Source organism: Rattus norvegicus, chromosome 17 (genome assembly GCF_021556685.1).
Source record: "Rattus norvegicus strain SHRSP/BbbUtx chromosome 17, alternate assembly SHRSP_T2T, whole genome shotgun sequence".
Taxonomy (NCBI): Eukaryota; Metazoa; Chordata; class Mammalia; order Rodentia; family Muridae; genus Rattus; species Rattus norvegicus.
The window spans coordinates 51,765,233-51,787,093 of record NC_141550.1 but is presented as its reverse complement, the minus strand read 5'-3'; the positions used below and the strand labels follow the sequence as shown (position 1 = coordinate 51,787,093).

The following is a 21,861-nucleotide window of genomic DNA, read 5'->3' as shown; positions in this document are numbered from 1 at the left end:
CACCTGACCAGGCGGTTGGGTCTCTCTCTCACCGGGTCTGGGAGCAGAGAGCTGCTGCGGGCCGGGATCCGCGGGTCTCAACTTGATTTTCATGAAGCAATTTCACCCCCTTTTCTCCTTCTCCCTTTTAATCAGCCCTCCTGGAATGCAGAAACAAAAGCTCATAAGTTTACCCATCCCTCTTTAGCACAGCTAGTCCAGTCACTAAACTCTACTGAACTTTATGACAGCGTTGGATTTGGAAATATCTCCGCACATGAATTGAAGACTGTGGCCCTAGGTCACCCAGCTTCCAGTAAGAGAGCAAATGAGTATCACCACCTTGTGGAAAGTGGAGTACAACAAATAGCAAGAACAGCCATGTAACCTCAGGCCGCTCTTTTATCCTCGAGGGAGTCATTCCCATGTAAAAGACTGGAGTAATAACAATTATAAGGTCCTCTCACCAGTGCTCAGAACATGTCCTGGTCATTGATGGGTGAGTGCTTCTAGGCAAAAATTATCTCCCCTCCAAGATCTTTGTTGAAGCGAGAGCAATTGTTTGTCATGTCAGCTCCTCAGGTGAGTCAGTAAAGGTCCTCTAGGAACAGAAGATCTGAGCTAGATGACGCAGCCAAAGCCCAGGGGAAGTTAATTCAGGAGCTCCATATCTCTGCAGCCTCAAAAGGGCAACCATAGTGAGTCTCTGGCTGTTGCTTGGCAGTGCTGACACCCTGATATCCATGACATTATTAGAACTGAAAGGAAAATGGATTTATCTGTGGGAAGGGCTCTTGTTAGATATATTCTAGCTTCCAAAATCTTTCAGGATGTGGATAGGTGAGGTTTTTCCCACATATTACTTTTTAATGCAGTTACCAAGTATTTTTGTCATCTGACATTTTTCCTGTATGAAGACATCATATTTCAACAACATGTTGTTAAACGTTTATCTTACTTTGTATATTTCTGACTAATAATATATTCTCAAAATTCATCACAAGCAAGAAAAATTTAAAGAATAATGGAAAGTGTGCTCCTATCCTCAGAACATTGTATGATTCCATTTTGTCCATGGCAATGCTACTATTGACACTGACACTTTAGTGAAAGGGCTGCTATGCTGCATTAGTCCCTGTGGATTCCAGGACCTCTGAACCCACAGTTCCAGCTTCAAACATCATCCTTTGGACAATAGAGCAACCGATCATTACATGTTCAGTGTCTACTCAGAACAGATGATGGGCCTTTTTTATTTGATGGATTTAAATTATTTTGTTTCCTTAAGATTTTTAAATTGGCCATTATAATAACTAGAATTTAGTTTTTATAGGTCAAAAAAGGAAACAAAATGCAAATAAAGCTTCCTTGTTTTTGGAAATGCTATCAGGCAGCCTAAACTGGACTCAGACCTACTGTCCAGCTAAAGCAGGCCTTGGTCTTCATGGCTCTGTTTCCCAAGTAAAGAGATTATTGATGTGGGTCACTGTCTCTACCTCTAAGTTAGATTGCACTGGTTTGCTTTCCAAACAAGATCAAGATTTACCACTCACTTAAAGAAATTTTGACAGCCAAAGTATGACATGACAAATACCAAAGATATGTTTTTTAAACCACTATATACCTCATAGTGATAGCCTCCCACTATAACAGAATTTTCTCTTAATTCTTTAAGTGATATTTAAGCTGTGTTTTGTTATTTGTTCTCTCTGGGATGGCTCTAATTTTATTAATTGTTGAAGATAAGTTAGCTGTCTCACAGGAATTCTTAATCTTGTTACACCAACACCCATCTACTGTGACTTGGGAATCTGTTAAAGCCTCTGCACTCCTCATAACTCAGAATCAGTAATGTACTCAAACAAGCCAAGCTCTTAGCTTATATTGTCAATGAGAACATTGACCAGACTGCCTTGAAGTTTGATAGAATCCTAATTAGTCCATATCATCTCTTCTAATATGTCAGGAAGTATTGCTTTCTACATGTTATGATTTTAGATATTTTAGCAGTTTAATGAAATGTATGTGGAATTATGGAGTCACTGTCTCTGTTTCTCTTTCAGAAGTGTGATGTGCTGTGGGAAGACTTCCATCAAAAGCTAGTGGATGGGTCCTTGCTGACACTGGACACGTACCTGGGCCAGTTTCCTGACATAAAGGTATTTCATTCTCCATGTGTGAAGGAAATAATTGAATGGTCTCATGCAGTTATTAAAATCAGAGCAAGAGAAAGGAATTAAAAGTTCTCAAGTTGAAATGAAAGACATTTATAACTTTTCATTTATTTAAGCATGGATTTTTCATCTGCCATCCTGAAATAACATCCAGCCACAGAAATCAAAGCGCTCCTCTTAGTGAACACTTCAATGCTTCTTTCTTTATTAAGTCTTTTCAAACCTGTAGATACAAAATTGGAAATCAAATACCTAAAGTCTTTTTATATGTAGTATGAGGCAATTTTCATTTGAATAAATGACGGTCAGAGGGAGTAGAGAAACTGAACTGTGAATGTGAGGAGAAATCTGATATTTCACTATTTGCGGTTAGTTTCACATGTGGTCACAATGCACCTGGACATTTTGCTGGGCTTTAAATTTTCAGATTAAATCAAATTATGAGCCTTTTAGGATGTGAAAGAATTATGTTTAAAACAATGGCTTTGGCGCTTACCTCCCCTGCGAGGGTAAAGAAGTGAATGGTTGAATGTTGTAGCTCTAGAACTGTCATTGTAGCCAAAGCTGTGTTTGAACAAACATCTGTATGCAACAGATGTGCAGCAATAGCCTTTTTGCTTCTGCGATCAAAATGGAGTCAGGGTATTTCTAGCAGGGTAAGGAGGTTATGAACCAGCACCAGTGGGCACCTATGACATCTTGCACAAATCCATTGTGCCCTGGCCTTCTGTGTAGTCATGAACAAATACCAGGAAACTACCTATAGGAAATGCTCTGGCATTGTTCCCACAGTGAAATGAAATGGCGTCACCACGTTAGCACGCAAGGGAGGACTAGCTTTTCTACCCCCACAGACTATGAAAAAAGAGCATTTGGGCTTTCTGGACTACTGGGTAGGAACTTAAGTGGATCTCTCCAAATATATTCCCCTTGGTGGCCATCAATGAAACAAATCGGAATGATGGATCACCATGTTAATATAGGCACTAGAGATATCTTCCCTGTGTTCTCATTTCCTTAGAGTCTCTGTGCAGGTATCTGATAGAACAGACACCTGACTATCAGCAAACATTAGAGTCGAGGATTTACGACTAGAATTTACTAGTTCCTCATGATTCAGAGTAAGGGATTAGATGAGGGATGAGCGATGGTGATAGAAACAGTCTGTGTGTTGATAAACAGAGGCTCAGTGGTGGTGATTTCAGGCAGTATGGGCTCTGACTGTGCATAGTAAGGTGCAGGCTCTATTCTAATGTACTTGCTCTATTTTGGGTCACCTTTGGTTCTGGAGAATTTCTTATCCCCAATTTCATTGGTTTCTGATGTGCTTATCTTGATGGTCTCTTTTTGGATTAATCCTAATAGTGATTCCAGTCTGATTTTGAGAAACCTGTACAGCTCACTTCCTGTTCTTTTAAAATTAACTTATTAAAAAAACATCCTTGTCAATGAACAAGAACACTACACCTCATATTTATCCAAACCCAAAGTCTGTAAAACTTAGTAAACTTATTTACACTTAAAATTGGCATTTGTAATGGAAGCTGTGAAGCTTCACATTAGATTTCATGCTTTTATGACTGAATTTATTTTGTGTTATCCAAATCCATCTGCTCTGTGACATCTCCAAATATCTAGAGAGAGCTAGACCCCATCATTGCTGAAACCAAAGCCACTTGCACAAGGGTTTCCCCAGGTCTAAAAGTGGGACCACTTTGTCGAACTTTTTCTTTCTGAAGGAGAAGGAGTCTGGACTTTTAAAAAGCCTTGTGTGTGCTAAGCTTAGAGAGACAGTGATGGTGGCTAATTCTGTTGTAGAATCAAGTGTCATCCAGGATTTCACTCGCTTTTCAGTGTGTTTAAGAATATTTAGTGTGCCAATACTCTTTTAAGACTGAGCCAGCCTACGGATACCACGCAAAATTCAAAGTCAGATAAAAGAACTAAGAGTCTCTGCTCAAGTAAGATCTGGGAGTCAGGGCATAGCAGCCACATGCTGGACTGTGACAGGCAGTGAAACTATGTCAAGTGTCTGCAGACCTGTAAAGTGCGTTCCAAACCCAGCTTTTCATTGCACTTGCTGCTTATGCCGCCTTTCATCTAATATTTGTCATTTACAAGAGAATTGACTTGTAGTCTGAATCAGTGTATCCATGAGAGAAACAGAAACCAGGCTTCATTCCTCCGTGCTCTGATGTTACCTCTATCGCACTCAACCTGCAACTCGTCTAACTCTGTTGTGTTTTCATAGTGTGACTTAACTATGGGAGGTTGGGACTGACTAGATAAGTAGATAACTGAAAGGCACCTGAATTTCAGAAGAAAAAAAAATCCAGTGTATTACTGAGAGGCAGTTATTTTATTGCTTGTGTTTCCTAAAAGTGTATAATTACAAAGCAAAGATGCATAGAATTACAGGGTTGAAACAAAATCATAACTGATTGTACTGACTGTCATTTCAGTTCATTTGAAGTCAAACTGATGCGATACTCAGTAGAACTTTTCCCAAGGAGCCCCTTTCTTGAGGCACAGAGTTGCAGTCACACACATGGTGATCCTCCAGTAGCAGCATGTGTAGATATTTAATAACATATATTTAAACAAGGGTTTCCTCATGCTACTCTGAAGGCAAATGCACTTTAAGGCTTTCCATGTGTCATGTGAAGAGGCTGAATCAATCTCCTCTCCCTTTTCCTTTACTCTTAAGCTATACTGACAAAATTGTCATCCAAGGCAGAGGATTAGAAAACAGCAAGATGACAAATAATTAAGGAAATATCATGTGTATCTCAGGAAAGAGACAACTTGGAGAGTGAAGAATAGCTATATTGAAGTCTTACATGTATTCAATGAGTCTGATTTAGAAGTGATAGTTGACTCCCTATGGTCATAAAATGATGATTAGTGACTATGTAATGAAGAGGGGTTTTGATGGGAAGGAGCACTATGAGTAAGATGAACTGAGTGGATAATTTTCAAAGCATGGACCAAAATTGACTTCCTTGACTCCCAATAAGATCAACAGGCACATGCATTCAAAACCTCAACAAATTTCCAAGCATTTACCACAGACTGTCACAGAAGGCTGAGAAGTACCATTCATGAGGATGATGTTTGACATTTGAGCTGTGACTAGCAGGGCAGTCCATGTTGTGATTCCCATTGTGTCGTGCTGACATTTAAGATCAATATTATGATAAGAACACACATGTCATCAACCCAGGCAGGCTTACAGCTGTGAAGAATTATTATAAAACATAGTTTAGATTCTAAGTTGGCACCCATGCATGAATAACTAAGCATATATTTAATTCAGTGTGCCCAGATGAATTCCAAATTGGGGTTGCTAGAGAATATTAAATAGTGAATTATTTTCTAAACTACAGAAATGTAAGGTGGTGAGGAATTTCAATTAAGTTTATTACTATTACTTAAAATGACTTAAGTTTAGCATTGGGTACCTAATTAGAATTGTGTTGTATGAAAAAGTTAATCTGAGTTAACTCTGTTTTTATGAATCTTTGAGTATTTATTTATTTATTTATTTATTTATTGCTCCAAACTTCCAAAATGTCATATAGAAAAGGAAATATGATTGACTTGTTTTTATAGCACAAAACTGTCTGTGTCAAGTGAATGACAGATTTTACAATATTTAGTTCCACCCTAGTAAACTACCTTCTGTGAGGGCCTTGCCAGTTCCAGAGGGCAAAGCTTCACAAGATTCACCCCACCTATTTTTCAAACAAAAACCAGATTACACTGTACTCTTCCACCTCCTTCTGAAGCATGGTAGTAACTGAATTTCAGCTCTTTTCAAAGACCAATGCTATCTTCAAAAACTAATGATTTGCTATTTGGAAGATATTAAAGATGTTCCCGGGGCCGAGGCACATCCCTACAGAACAGTCCTGAGGTGGTGAGTGCTACACAAGCTTCTGTAGCTTAGAAATAATGAGCTTTATCACTTTTCTGACACAAGAGGTTGCTGGTCTTGCGAAAGAGATTCATTTTCCCTTGCCTAGGCTAGCTCAGTGACCACCATAAATCTACTCAGAGTGTGTCTTTTAGCATTTCCTGGCCATGTGGAAATGGTAGCAACAGAAAAATATCATTGAAATGAATATGAAGAGCTGAAGCTGCTCATTTAGAATAACCTTCTAAATCTATCTGTCATGAGTGTCAGTGGCGTGTGGGGAAATTATGTTGAATTATGAGCAGAGTCTGTGCAGGCATTGGAAGAGCATTGTTAACAGCATTCCAAGAGTAGGGCAAGGTTGACAGGAAGTTAGATAGGAGAGCACTCAGAAGGTGCACATTGGAAGGAGGCTGACTGCCTCTGGCAGGTGCTTACCACATCCACCCTCCCACTCCTCAGGGTCAGCTTTGTTCTTGTGTGCAGCTTCTCTCACCTCATCTATTCCTGCTCCAGTTAGGTTCAGACATGGTGAACAGTTCTAGACTAATTCCAGGTCTCTCTGAATAAAATGGGACGAATCCTTACCATATGCACACTGTAGAACGCCGAGCGGATTCATGGGTATTCTTGTTCCCCTTTTAAAGAAGGAGTGAAGCATTCACATTTTAGTCATCCTTCTTGAGTTTCATGTGTTCTGTGCATTTAGGGTAATTTGAGAATTTGGGCTAGTATCAACTTATCAATGAGTGCATACCATGTGTGTTTATCTGTGATTGGGTTACATCACTCAGGATGATATTTTACAGTTCCATCCATTTGCCTATGAATTTCAAAAAGCCATTGTTTTTGATAGCAGAATAGTATTCCATTGTGTAGATGTACCACATATTCTGTATCCATTCCTCTGTCGAAGGGCATCTGGATTCTTTCCAACTTCTGGCTATTATAAATAAGGCTGCTATTAACATAGTGGAGCATGTGTCTTTGTTACCTGTTGGAGCATCTTTTGGATATATGCCCAAGAGAGAAATAGCTCAGGTAGTTCAATGTCCAATTTTCTGAACAACCTCCAGACTGATTTCCAGAATGGTTGTACCAGTCTGCTTTCTCCACATCCTCGCCAGCATCTGCTGTCGACAGAGTTTTTGATCTTAGCCATTCTGGCTGGTGTGAGGTGTTATCTCAGGGTTGTTTTGATTTACATTTGCCTTATGACTAAAGATGTTGAACATTTCTTTAGGTGTTTCTCAGCCACTCGGCATTCGTCAGCTGTGAATTCTTTGTTTAGCTCTGAAGCCCATTGTTTAATAGGGTTATTTGTCTCCCATCTAATTTTGTGAGTTCTCTGTATATTTTGGATATAAGCCCTCTTTCAGTTGCAGGATTGGTAAAGATCTTTTCCCAATCTGTTGGTTGCCGTTTTGTCCTAACAACAGTGTCCTTTGCCTTACAGAAGCTTTGTAGTTTTATGAGATCCCATTTGTAGATTCTTGATCTTACAGCATAAGCCATTGGTGTTTTGTTCAGGAAATTTTCTCCAGTACCCATGTGTTTGAGATTCTTCCCCACTTTTTCTTCTATTAGTTTGAATGTATGTGGTTTGATGTGGAGGTCCTTGATCCACTTGGACTTAAGCTTTGTACAGGGTGATAAGCATGGATTGATCTGCGTTCTTCTACATGCTGACCTCCAGTTTAACCAACACCATTTGCTGAAAATGGTATCTTTTTTCCATTTGATGGTTTTGGCTGCTTTGTCAAAAATCAAGTGCCCATAGGTGTGTGGGTTCAATTCTGGGTCTTCAATTCTATTGTACTGGTCTATCTGTCTGTCTCTGTACCAATACCATGCAGTTTTTATCACTATTGCTCTGTAATGCTGCTTGAGATCAGGGATAGTGATTCCCCCTGAAGTCCTTTTATTGTTGAGGATAGTTTTAGCTATCCTGGGTTTTTGTTATTCCAGATGAATTTGCAAATTTTTCTGTCTAACTCTCTGAACAATTGGGTTGGAATTTTGATGGGGATTGCATTGAGTCTGTAGATCGCCTTTGGTAAAATGGGCATTTTTATTATATTAATCCTGCCAATCCATGAGCATGGGAGATCTTTCCATCTTTTGAGATCATCTTCAATTTCTTTCTTCAGAGGCTTGAAGTTCTTATCATACAGATCTTTCACTTGTTTGGTTAAAGTCACACCAAGGTATTTTACATTATTTGAAAGTATTATGAAGGGTGTTGTTTCCCTAATTTCTTTCTCGGCTTGTTTCTCTTTTGTGTAGAGGAAGGCGACTGATTTATTTGAGTTAATTGTATACCCAGCCACTTTGCTAAAGGTGTTTATCAGGTTTAGTAGTTCTCTGGTGGAACTTTTGGGATCACTTAAATATACTATCGTATCATCTGCAAATAGTGATATTTTGACTTCTTCCTTTCCAGTCTTTATCCCTTTGATCTCCTTTTGTCTGATTGCTCTGGCTAGGACTTCAAGAACTATATTGAATAAGTAGAGAGAGAGTGGACAGACTTGTCTAGTCCCAGATTTTAGTGGGATTGCTTCATGTTTCTCTCCATTTAGTTTAATGTTAGCTACTGGTTTGCTGTATATGGCTTTTATTATATTTAGGTATGGGCCTTGAATTCCTGTTCTTTCCAGGATTTTATCATGAAGGGGTGTTGAATTTTGTCAAATTCTTTCTCAGCACCTAATGAAATGATCGTGTGGTTTTTATATTTCAGTTTGTTTACATAGTGGTTTATGTTGATGGTTTTCTGTATATTAAACCATCCCTGCATATCTGGGATGAAGCCTACTTGATCATGATGGAGGATTGTTTTGATGTGCTCTTGGATTTGGTTTGCAAGAATTTTATTGATTATCTTTGTGTCAATATTCATAAGGGAAATTGTTCTGAAGTTCTCTTTCTTTGTTGGGTCTTTGTGTGGTTTAGGTATAAGAGTAATTGTGGCTTCATAGAAGGAATTCGGGAGTGATCCGTCTGTTTCAATTTTGTGGAATAGTTTAGATAGTATTGGTATGAGGTCTTCTATGAAGGTCTGATAGAATTCTGCACTGTACCCTTCTGGACCTGGGCTCTTTTTAGTTGGGAGACTTTTAATGAGTGCTTCTATTTCTTTAGGAGTTATGGGGTTGTTTAAATGGTTTATCTGTTCCTGATTTAACTTTGGTACCCGATATCTCTCTAGGAAATTATCCATTTCCTCCAGATTTTCAAGTTTTGTTGAATATAGGCTTTTGTAGTAAGATCTGTTTTTGATTTTCCTCTGTTTCTGTTGTTATGTCTCCCTTTTCATTTCTGATTTTGTTAACTTGGACACACTCTCTGTTTCCTCTGGTTAGTATGGCTAAGGGTTTATCTATTTTGTTGATTTTCTCAAAGACCCACCTTTTGGTTCTGTTGATTCTTTGTATAGTCCTTTTTGTTTCTACTTCGTTGATTTCAGCTCTGAATTTCATTATTTCCTGCCTTCTACTCCTCCTGGGTGTGTTTGCTTCTTTTTGTTCTAGAGCTTTTAGGTATGCTGTCAAGCTGCTGATACATGCTCTCTCCTGTTTCTTTCTGTAGGCACTCAGAGCTATGAGTTTTCCTCTTAGCACAGCTTTCATTGTGTCCCCTAACTATAGGTATGTTGCACCTTCATTTTCATTAAATTCTAAGAAGTCTTTAATTTCTTTCTTTATTTCTTCCTTGACCAGGTTATCATTGAGTAGACCATTGTTCAACTTACATGTATATGTGGGCATTCTTTCCTTTCTGTTATTGAAGACCAGCTTTAGCCCATGGTGTTCTGATAGGATGCATGGGATTATTTCTGTCTTTCTGTATCTGTTGAAGCTTGTTTTATGACCGATTATATGACCAATTTTGGAGAAAGCATCATGAGGTGGTGAGACAAAGGTATATCCTTTTGTTTTAGGATAGAATGATCTATAAATATCTGTTACATCCATTTGATTCATGACTTCTCTTAGTCTGTCTATGTCTCTGTTTAATTTCTGTTTCCATGATCTGCCCATTGATGAGAGTGGGATGTTGAAATCTCCTAGTATTATTGTGTGAGGTACAATGTGTGCTTTGAGCTTTAGTAAGGTTACTTTTATGTATGTAGGTGCCCTTGTATTTGGAGCATAGATATTTAGAACTGAGAGTTCATCTTGGTGGATTTTTTCCTTTGATGGACATGAAGTGTCCTTCCTTATGTTTTTTGTTGACTTTTGGTTGAAAATCGATTTTATTCAATATTAGAATTGCTACTCCAGCTTGCTTCTTCAAACCATTTGCTTGGAAAGTTGTTTTCCAGCCTTTTACTCTGAGGTAATGTCTGTCTTTGTCTCTGAGGCATGTTTCCTGTCGGCAGCAAAATGCTGGGTCCTCATTGCGTATCCAGTTTTTTAATCTGTGTATTTTTCTTGGGAAATGAAGTCCATTGATGTTGAGAGATATTAATGAATAGTGATTGTTGCTTCCTGTTATGTTCATATTTGGATGTGAGATTATGTTTGTGTGCTTGTTTCTCTTTATTTTGTTGTAAGACAATTAGTTTCTTGCTTTTTCTAGGGTGTAGCTTTCCTTCTTGTATTGGGCTTTACCATTTGTTATCCTTTGTAGGGGTTGATTTGTAGAAAGATATTGTGTAAATTTGGTTTTGTCTTGGAATATCTTGGTGTCTCCGTCTATTTTAATTGAGAGCTTTGCTGGATACAGTAAAGCTGGCATTTGTGGTCTCTTATGGTCTGTATGACATCTGTCCAGGATCTCTGGCTTTCGTAGTCTCTGGTGAGAAGTCTTGTGTAATTCTCATAGGTCTTCCTTTATATGTTACTTGGCCTTTTCCCCTTACTGCTTTTAATATTCTTTTTTTTTTTTTTTGTGCATTTGGTGCGTTGAGTATTATGTGACAGGAGGAGCTTCTTTTGTGGTCCAATCTATTTGGAGTTCTGTAGGCTTCTTGTATGTTTATGGGCATCTCTTTCTTTAAGTTAGGGAAGTTTCCTTTACGATTTTGCTGAAAATATTTACTGGCCCTTTGAGTTGGGAGTCTTCATTCTCTTCTATACCCATTATCCTTAGGTTTGATCCTCTCATTGAGTCCTGGATTTCCTGTATGTTTTGGGTCAGTAGCTTTTTCCATTTTCCATTATCTTTGACAGTTGTGTCAATGATTTCTGTTGGATCTTCTGCTTCTAAGATTCTTTCTTATATCTCTTGTATTCTGTTGGTGATGCTTGCATCTACGGCTCCTTGTCTCTTCCTTTGGTTTTCCATATCCAGGGTTTCTCCCTTTGTGCTTTCTTTATTGTTTCTATTTCCATTCTTTCACTTCCTTCACCTGTTTGATTGTGTTTTCCTATAATTCTTTCAGTGATTTTTGTGTTTCCTCTCTAAGGGCTTCTACTTGTTTACTTGTGTTTTCCTGTATTTCTCTAAGGGAGGGCCTTATGTCTTTCTTGAAGTCCTCCATCATCATGATCAAATTTGATTTTTAAATCTAGATCTTGCTTTACTGGTGTGTTTAGATATTCAGTGTTTGCTTTGGTGGGAGAATTGGGCTCCGATGATGCCATGTAGTCTTGGTTTCTGTTGCTTGGTTTCCTGTGCTTTCCTCTCACCTTCAGGTTGTCTCTGGTGTTACCTTGTTCTGCTATTTCTGACAGTGGCTAGACCGTCCTATAGGCCTGTGTGTCAGAAGTGCTGTAGACCTGTTTTCCTCTTTTCTTTCAGCCAGTTGTGGGAATAGAGTGTTCTGCTTTCAGGAGTGTAGTCATTCTTGTCCACTGGCTTTCAGCTGTTCCTGTGGGCGTCTGTCCTTAGTCTACCAGGCAGGTCACTTTGAGCAGAAAAGTTGGTCTTACCTCTGGTCTTGGGCCTGAAGTTGCTCCTTGGATCTAGGTTTCAGCTCTCCTTGAGGGCAGTAACCAGAAGGGCCTGCCCCTTTGTCCCGCGCGACCTCTCGCCAGCAAGAAAACACGTGGGGACATATGAATCCTTGCTGCAGCCAAAACGTTTATTCAATCTTAAGGAGAGCCCTGCGCGCCCACATGGCGCGGCTTATATACACCCTAGCGCGGCGCATCCACACCTGATTGTTCGCTTACCTATGATCTCATTAGGCACGCCCAGGAGTGGGCAAAGACCTGGCACGAAGGCACTCTTGCACATGCGCACACCATTAACTTCGTGAAAGGAAGTCGGCTGGCGCGGCAGAGGCCAGCGCCATCTTGTAATGGCGGAAGCTATCCTGGCCTTCCACATGGGGTGCAGTGGAAGCCAGTGCCATCTTGTGGTGGCGAATGTTAAAGCGGCCCTCTACATCTTCCCCTATTTATTTATTTTATAACAGCCATGATCACCCTATTGCGTGCAATGAGGAAACCTCAGCGATGTGGAAGGGCTGATCAAAGGATCATTGAGTCTCTCTCATCCCAGTGTAATGGATCCACAGATCCATGGGGTGCAAGAGCAGAGAACTCAGATACCGACTAATTTTTTGAAGATAGATAACCAAATTCCAGGGGAAGCCCCTTGAACAATGGCCACAAGTGCTTGAGTGATAACGGCCTTGTCACGTTTCTGTTGAGATCTGAGTTTGCAAACCAACCATAGCATGAACACTAATCCACAGCATAGGGCTGCACCAAACAGAGCCACTCCCGATAAGTAGTGGGCACCTCATCTGGTTCACCTCAGCTGTTACCACCAAGGGCCGTAGTCAAGCCGCTCCTATAATAGAATTTAGAATTCCCAATTGTTAGCAACTACTCCAGAAAGTTCACCCACTGTGCTTGTCTAACAATAGATTGGGGGAGGATAACTCCAGACATTGTAGACACAATGTCTGCAGCAGTAATGGCTACTACAATAGCAGTGAAAGTGTCAAGGTCTTTTCCAGGACAGTTCAGGATCAGTCATTTTTCTCTGGAACAACCAGCAGACAATGGAACCATTTCTGAGATCTGTACAACCAGGGCAGAGTTCCCCAGTCCACAGCAGCTTTACGCAGGTGTCATTCCTGTGAAGCTACAGTCTGTAAAATGACCAGTTAAGGCAGAAAGAGTAACCAGGGAAATGAGGGGGGCATCAACGGCTGGAGTCCAGTCTTCTCCTGCAAGCAGCAGTGCACAGAGGGTCAGAGAGCAGGCCACAGTGGGACGGGACACACGCAGCGGTAACACTGACTGCAGCAACGCCAAAATCTCTGTGATGACAAATGATGAGGGGGAATCTTCCATCTTCCTCTCAGGGCAGAGGAATGACTCCAGGGACCCGAACCATGAAAGCTGAATCTTCACGCAACCAGGATCAGCAAGTCTCACCCGCCACTCAGGCAGCTGGCACACTCTTGTAGCATCCTGTAGAAAAAACACAAACATTCCCTCTTCCCCGTATAAAATATCTGGGCAGGATCATGTCAATATGTGGATCTCCCTATTTCACCTAGGCAGAAGTATGCCTCATTGTAGGGTGCCACAAACTTTGACATCCAAATTTTAAAATTGAAATAAAAGGAGCATTATTTAGCATACAGGGATAACTCCCCCTATTTATTTATTAAGATATAGTAAGGATATTATTTATGAGGTAAGTCCTCGAGGATTAAATTGAGGACACTGAGCACTTGTATTTATAAATTGACTTGTATACCAAATTATTGTCTCCAGCATTATTGTTTTGGATATATAAAGAATGAGATTTTTTGACTAATTGTTCCTATGTAAGGCCTATAATCTGTCTGGTATCATTGTCCTCCCTTGCTAAAGAGCCCAGGCAATCCAGTTTGAGTTCTTAAATGTCCTATAAAGGAACAGTACTTAGTGCTCTTAATCACTAAGCCATTTCTCTAGCACCTCACAAACTTTATTTACCTAAACATAAGCATTAATTAGAAATGTCGAATCTTGTAAATATTGTCCAATCAGTCTTACTAGAAATCTCTGAGCTGGCAGGGCGAGGCTGAGAATTTAAAGTAAGCAAATGGAGTCTTCTTCTTTTCATATTAACTCCATTACCATTTTCAAAGAGCTGGGTCTATGGTTTTGTTTAGTGGTCTGAGCCAGAGCACTGAAAGCACAGTGAGTTGTCAGACATTCACACTGAAATCACTCATTGATTTTAAGTAGAAAACCTGTCTCTAATAAAGCATTAAGTAATTGAAATCAATTGTAAACCACAAGCCACACATTGGCTATCAGTATGTGAATTGAAAGCTTGATTTAAAAACAGTGACTAAACCACGGAATTTAATAATCTTTGTTGAAGCAATAGAAACTCAAGAGAATAAACAAGTGATCCAATCATACATGTAGCCTTTTCATTAGATGAACCACCTATAAATACACTAAGCGCATTTCCTATAGGTTGTATGCACAAGTATATAGGAAGTACAAAAGCATGTAAAGAGTAAAATTATCAATTTGTCTGAAAAATTTGTATATGTAATAGGCCAAATATCAGTATTTTGTAATAACCAATTTGATTGTTGTTTGGAATAAGGTATGTTTCACCAGGTTTAGTTTTAAAATACTTCCATGACTCTAGTCCACAACTCTGTATTAACACAGTTGAAGCTTTATCTCCAATGTGCATAACAAAGACCTAAGTCATCTGGTAAGGTGAGGTACTTAGCCAATTACCATATCCTTAGAAGCGTAAAATTAGTTTCAAATATTCTTTTCTAGAGTAGTCTAACAGCTACTCCCCAAATATTAAAGCTCATTTTGAGAGCAAAGGTTTGTAGTAAAAATTTCCATATACACTGAAAGATTCAAGGTTCTAACTTCTTACATCGAAGAAGCAACAAAATTACATAATATAAGGCTATTACCCTTGGCAGGGAAGGGAGAGGCAAAGATTAAAACAGAGACTGAAGGAACACCCATTCGGAGCCTGCCCCACATGTGGCCCATACATATACAGCCATCCAATTAGACAAGATGGATGAAGCAAAGAAGTGCAGACCGACAGGAGCCGGATGTAGATCGCTCCTGAGAGACACAGCCAGAATACAGCAAATACAGAGGAGAATGCCAGCAGCAAACCACTGAACTGAGAATAGGTCCCCCGTTGAAGGAATCAGAGAAAGAACTGGAAGAGCTTGAAGGGGCTCGAGACCCCAAAAGTACAACAATGTCAAGCAACCAGAGCTTCCAGGGACTAAGCCACTACCTAAAGACTATACATGGACTGACCCTGGACTCTGACCCCATAGGTAGCAATGAATATCCTAGTAAGAGCACCGGTGGAAGGGGAAGCCCTGGGTCCTGCTAAGACTGAACCCCCAGTGAACTAGACTATGGGGGGAGGGCGGCAATGGGGGGAGGGTTGGGAGGGGAACACCCATAAGGAAGGGGAGGGGGGAGGGGGATGTTTGCCCGGAAACCGGGAAAGGGAATAACACTTGAAATGTATATAAGAAATACTCAAGTTAATAAAAAAAAAAATAAGGCTATTAGCCATTCTTTTGTAAAATTTTTAATGATATCACTTTATGGGCTCTCTAAAATTATAAGCAAGCTCACGAAATGAAAACTCAAAATCAATCCTCTAAATCTATCTTGAAATGGCAGTTGGAGTAAGTAAACTGGCTGTAATGTTCTCACAAGTTCCAAAACCTCATTAATCCTTTGTAAATCTTGTAACAATCTCTACCTGTTTGATTTTTTCTTAATTAAAAATAAGTTTGAGTTAGTCAATGTAACATTGGCAATCCTTAATCACAATCCTTAAATTCTCCTTGTAACACCAGAGCACAACCACAACTTTGGGAAGTCACCTGAGTTCTGAGTACTGACTAGGCAGCTGTCCTTGGGGCAGTGGAATTAGCATTAAAATACAGATAGCTTTAGGGCAAACCACAACTTTGGAAAGCAAAACTCTACCTCCAACAATCTAGGACAAAGTTTGACTGCCAATTCCTATAGATGAATGCACAATGGTGTAGTCTCCAGTACCTCAACAAAGAGACATTGTCCTAAATTCTTTTAGAAGCCTGGTTTCTAGTATAAGAATTCCATAAAAATACTATCTCAATTTAGACCTGTTTCCCTGGTTTGGCTCATGCCACATGTTGTCTAGAATGACTCAGTCCAAATTACCAGTTTTATGTCAACTTTCTGTTATCAATATTATATCTTTTTAACCATATCCAATAACTAACAAAGCCAACAATCTATGACCAAGGCAAGTAGAGCATATTTACACATATAAAACCAATCAGAAACAAATTGATGTGGCTACACATATCTTTAATATTTAGACCAAACACCATTTTTACCTTTTTAGCTATGATTTTAAGAGAAGCACCTTGTCGCCTGTTGAGTCAAATAATAAGTCAGGGATTTCTCTAAGAGAAACAGCTCTCAGCTCTTGTACCAAAGAAGCTGAGAAGCTGCTGGCGCCTTTAAGATCAGCTCGTGCAGACGCTTAGCCTCTGGGCAGCTTCTCCAGCTAACCTAGACTCCTGGCTGTAGGTGCAGGGCTCTAAAGGCCTGATTGAAACTATTTTTTATTCATTTGTCCCTTTTTGAAACGAGTTAAAACCAAATCAAGATGTGAACGACCAGCAGATAAAGTTTTTACCATTTTTTCTTTTGAACATGAAACATAAAACATTTAAACAACGAGAAGCAAGAACCACAGACATAAGCTGACAGACATGGGGACATCCTGGTGCACCAAGGACAGACAATAGACAAAGAGGGAAAAAACCAGATGGTGTTCACGGTGACTATCCACTCGAGTGGAGTTGATATGGACGAAGGATTGTCTCAATTCCTGGACTAGTCCATCAACGTGTTGAAACCAAATTCCTGTAGGATACTGAGATATATTACGGGATATCTGAGCAGCACAACTGACATTCACAAATGGTATGGAAGTGAAACACAGTCCTGAGTATTTCCACTCACAACCCAATTACATTAACTCCATCAAGCTATGCATGGGCATTGAGATGTCCTTTTGTTTGATTCTCCTGAATAAAATTTCAGGCAGTCTGCCTCTATCAAGTCCAATCAGTATGACTCTGAAAAGCTTCCAGAGCCTAATCACCTTTTACAAGCATAAAGACAAAGTTTTTCTCCCAAGATACTGTTTTCCTTTTATCTCCTTTTCTTTTCGTTTTTTCTTTAGAGACCTTTACTCCCTCCGGCATACTTTCTTGTTGCTCTGTAAGGACCCTCTGACCTGTCCTAATGGCTGTAACGGCTTCCCACACAAAGAAAAAAATAAACAAAATTACCAGCCTTGTCCACGAAGGATCCATAACTTTCGGTTTCTTCACAGTGGCTCTCTACCTAGGCCCATATCTTTCTTCTTCATAGCGAGCTGCCTCATCTTCTAAATCCTCTTCCTCAGAGGAGCCAAGCTCATCTGTTTCTGAACTATCAAGCCCCAAGACCTCTAACTCCTTTACCGGATAAAGGCTTTTTTTCGGGGTTTTCTCCTCCTTTCCCTGTTTATTTAATTTAATCTTAGCAGGGAGGCCCCCTTTTTTATTCAGGGTACCCTTTGTATTCGGGGCCCCCGTTTTTGCAGGGGTCCCTGCCTCAGTAGCCGAGGTGGCCACTGTCCCTGGGGCGTCCTTTCCCCGTTCTATCACCTCTGACGGTAGTAAGACCGCAGAGGGGCCTGGTGCTTGAGATTGATTAGTATCATTTTTTCATTGCAACCTTTCACTACGCTCCATTTCTGACATGCTTTCCTGAATTTCGTCCAGGGCCTCTTGGCCTGCCGCTATTATAGGACGAAAAATGTCTTTACCTAAACAATCCTTAACCATCTGCCAAATTCCTAACGTTCCTGGCCTCAGACCACCATGTAATAGAGGCCTCAACAGCACCCTCAGCAGAAGGAGAAAGATACGATAGGTCAAGACCAAACAATTCGGAAATTATCATGTCTCTCGGAGCTTACCTCAATTCCTGCAGCTTCTGGATTCTCTCCGCGGACTGAGGACCCCCTCTTGGCGCCTGGCGATGGTGTGGCGTTTTTTTATCCCGGGTTTCGGCACCAGATGTCCCGCGTGACCTCTCACCAGCAAGAAAACACGCAGGGACATACGAATCCTTGCTGCAGCCAAAACTTTTATTCAATCTTAAGGAGAGCCCTGCACGCCCGCATGGCGCGGCTTATATACATCCTAGCGTGGCGCATCCACATCTGATTGGTCACTTACCCATGATCTCATTAGGCACACCCTGGAGTGGGCAAAGACCTGGCATGAAGGCACTCTTGCACATGCGCACACTGTTAACTTCCTGAAAGGAAGTCGGCTGGTGCAGCGGAGGCCAGCGCCATCTTGTAATGGCGGAAGCTATCCTGGCCTTCCACGTGGGGCGCAGTGGAAGCCAGCGCCATCTTGTGGTGGCGAATGTTAAAGCGGCACTCTACACCCCTCCTTCTCCGGGGTCCCTGTGCATAGGGGCCCAGATGGTGTTAGGCATTTTCCTTTAGAGTCAGAAATTTGGGCAGAGAGTCATCTCTTCTGGTTTCCCAGGCGTGTCTGCCTCTCTGAAGGTCTAGCTCTCCCTACCATGTGATTTGAGTGCAGGGAACTGTTTGACCAAGTCCCTTTAGGTCCTGGTGCAGTCTGCACCAGAGGGGTCCTGCAGTTTGAGTGCCTCTATCTTCCGGTTCCCAGAGGTCCTATACAGTTTCTTTTTGGGCCAGGGATGTGGGCAAGGGTGGGCAGTACTGACGGTCTCTGCTGCCCTGCAGTCTCATGAGTGCCCACACATCTGGGTGATCAGCTCTCTCTTCCATGGAGTTTGGGTGCAGGAGGCTGTGGGATGGATCAGCGAGGTTCGGGCTCTAGCTAGAAATCAGAAGTGTCTGATCCCAGCTGAATTTTGCCTTTCTGTGTCCTGAGTCCACCAGGCAGGTCACTTGGAGCAGAAAAGTTGGTCTTACCTCTGGTCTCAGTACTGAAGTCACTCCTCCTCAGGACTGGGTTTCAGCTCTCCGTCTTAAATTACATCTTAAGTCAGCATACAAAATAGTGGGTTATATTCTCATTTTCATACATGTATTACTGTGCTTTGCTCATGTTCCCTCCATTTGCCTCTCCTTTGTTTTTTGTTATTAATGATCTTAACAACCGACTATGACAGGTCTAGGTTCCTACAAGTCAGTATTTTTTTTTTTCCTTCTGGGTTTATGAGTTTCTCAAATCTATACTTTGGTAACTGAGCACTTAGGTTCACAAACTTGATGCTCACATTTCCTGTATTTTCAAAGAAGCAAAGAAGTAGGAGTTGGTTAAAAGGAAAAAAAAAAACAGTGGATTTATGAACAGCTTGTGCATTACTGTAAAGAGGAGACAAACTTCAGTCTTTCCTGACCTGGTGGTTAAACCTTCTAGAATATAAGACACAAAAGCCAGGAAGTATGTGTAAGTTGGTGTAGCTGTGGAATGAGGTGCTGAACTGTGTGAAATCTCTTCCCATGAGGCCAGTTCCTCCTTTGACTAGTGATAGAGCTCTAGTTGTCCTTCCCCAGGTGTCAAATTTAGGTTAAATTTTAATTTTTTTGGGTCCATTGTTTCAATAGTTTGACCTCTGAAGAGGAGGGGCACAAATCTCAGGGTATCACTTTACTCACTTTATCTGCTAGAGCTTTAGTCTAGAATCATGGTTACAGTCAGTCACTATGTCAGTCTCCTCTCTCTCTCTCTGTCTCTCTCTGTCTCTCTCTGTCTCTCTGTCTCTGTCTCTCTCTGTCTCTCTGTCTCTGTCTCCCTCTGTCTTTCTCTGTCTCTGTCTCTCTGTCTCTGTCTCTCTCTGTCTTTCTCTGTCTCTGTCTCTCGGTCTCTGTCTCTGTCTCTCTCTCTCTCTGTCTCTCTCTCTCTCTCTCTCCATCCAGTCTAGAGAAACACATAGATAGGATACAAATAGGAGCTGAAGTTCGAGGACAATAAGTTCATTTACATTACCAACTTTTTCAAGGACTGGAAAATGGCTCCTGGAGCTTGTGGAGGTCTCCATTTAGAAAACGCCCTTTGATGGTTAGATTGAGCTTGTTTATGTGCAGCTACCTGAAAAATGACTTGCTTCATATAAAGGAGAACGGCCTGTGTTGGCTACTACACCTTTCTAGGAGCTTATTGTGGGCTACTGTGCACATAATTACTAGCTATATGATCCCTATGCAAGTAGGAGTCATGCAAATGAAGATAGTCCTGGTTGATCAAAGTGCAGTTCTGGTCAAACGCTTGGTCCATACCTAGTGGTTTGGGATTTCTGACCAAGGCTGTGAAAATTCCTTAATGAAGTGGCCATGGGAATGAACCATCCCATCAGCAGTATCCCTGTGTTCTGAACACCAGCATTTTCAAAGTGACACATTAGCTCTAGAGATTCTAATACATAAAGGACCATGATATACTGAGAAGAGATTTCTTGGGCAGTGAAACTGCTATTATAATCATATTATATTGTAATTGTATTATAATCATAAACTGCTATTTAGTCATAAAACAAAACCTAATATAGCTTTCTATCTGCAGACTGCAGCACATTAAGAATCAGAGTAAATGCTAATGGAGAGTCCAATTTGCCTGCTCCCCCAAAGCAACTGCAGGGTTTTCTCGGTAATTGGTGGAAACATGCTATTAGTGGCTTGTAATCGGCCTCTTTGTCAGAAGGGACGCTGTTTGGTCTGTTGTAGCACAATGGTCTAGAAGCTTTATTCTGATTTCTCGCAGTCTTCTCCCTACTTTTATCCATGCTCACCCCCGTCTTGTTTTAAATCTTCACCTTCCATGCCAATAAAATGGCCTAGAAGGTAAGGGTGCTTGCCACCAAGCCTGGTAACCCATGTGAGTTCATTTCAGAAACCCTCATGCTAGGCTAGAAGGAGAGAACACACTCCTGTAGATTATTCTTTAACTGTGCTCACACAGACACATAAATACATTGTAAATACAATGGTCCTTTTACAGTCCTCAGCTACTTTCATCACAGAAAGCATTTGACCTTTGACTTTTGGCAGTCAGAGACTGACACCCCCTCTCCAGTTCATGTGCTTTCCATGTTGGCAGAATCGCATCGCTAAGCGCAGCAGGAAGCTCGTGGATTACGACAGTGCCCGCCATCACCTGGAGGCTCTGCAGAGTTCCAAAAGGAAGGATGAGAGTCGGATCTCTAAGGTAGGGCTGGATCCATCCAGGGATGGACTCACACTCTGAATCTTAAGGCATATAACGTTTAAAAATTCCATGTTTCCCTTTTAAAGAAAGACTTCAATTAGGACAGAGTTCAAACTAAATCATACTTTTCTAAGTCACTTTAAGTAAAAATACATTTTTGCTTTGTTATTAGAATTGAGATCACATGAGCGAGCCTTACTGACACATTGTGACCAGAATAACTTCAAGCCTTTTGCAGTGTTGCAAGATCAAAGAAACCAAGGAGTGTTTCTGCACTTCTTTCTATATTGTTGGAAAATACTGATAAAATATAGATTTAGGTGAGATGCCAACACTGTAATGCCCAGAGAAAAATGTAGTTACTGTTTAAACTCTGTGATAAAACACCGTGCCTAGGCTTGTTTGAGGCTTTGTGTCTTGAGGGTTAGGAGTCCATCACCATCACAAGGGGGAATTATGGCAGCAGGCAGGGATGGCAATCAGGAATCTGGGAGCTCATTCCTTAGTTCACAAGCAGGAGACACAGAGATCAGACAGAAAATTGAGCAAGACTTTAAGCTCTCAAAGCTCCTAGTGACACGCTTCCTCTATCAAGGCTACCCCTCCAAGCCTACACAGAAATC

At 40.8% G+C, this 21,861-nt stretch overlaps 1 protein-coding gene and 1 pseudogene across 3 annotated transcripts in view; one reads left to right on the top strand and one right to left on the bottom strand.

Annotated features, from left to right (window-relative positions):
• LOC148000176 (amphiphysin-like) overlaps nt 1-21,861 on the top strand; it is a 143,308-nt gene that overhangs the window by 57,142 nt on the left and 64,305 nt on the right. For all 3 annotated transcript variants that reach the window (XM_087591859.1, XM_087591858.1, XM_087591860.1), the window contains exons 5-6: nt 2,043-2,138; nt 21,131-21,238. In XM_087591859.1, coding sequence (XP_087447985.1) covers nt 2,043-2,138; nt 21,131-21,238 — 204 coding nt within the window. The remainder of the gene's footprint in view (nt 1-2,042; nt 2,139-21,130; nt 21,239-21,861) is intronic.
• Nucleotides 13,089-17,872, bottom strand: LOC148000177 (uncharacterized; annotated as a pseudogene).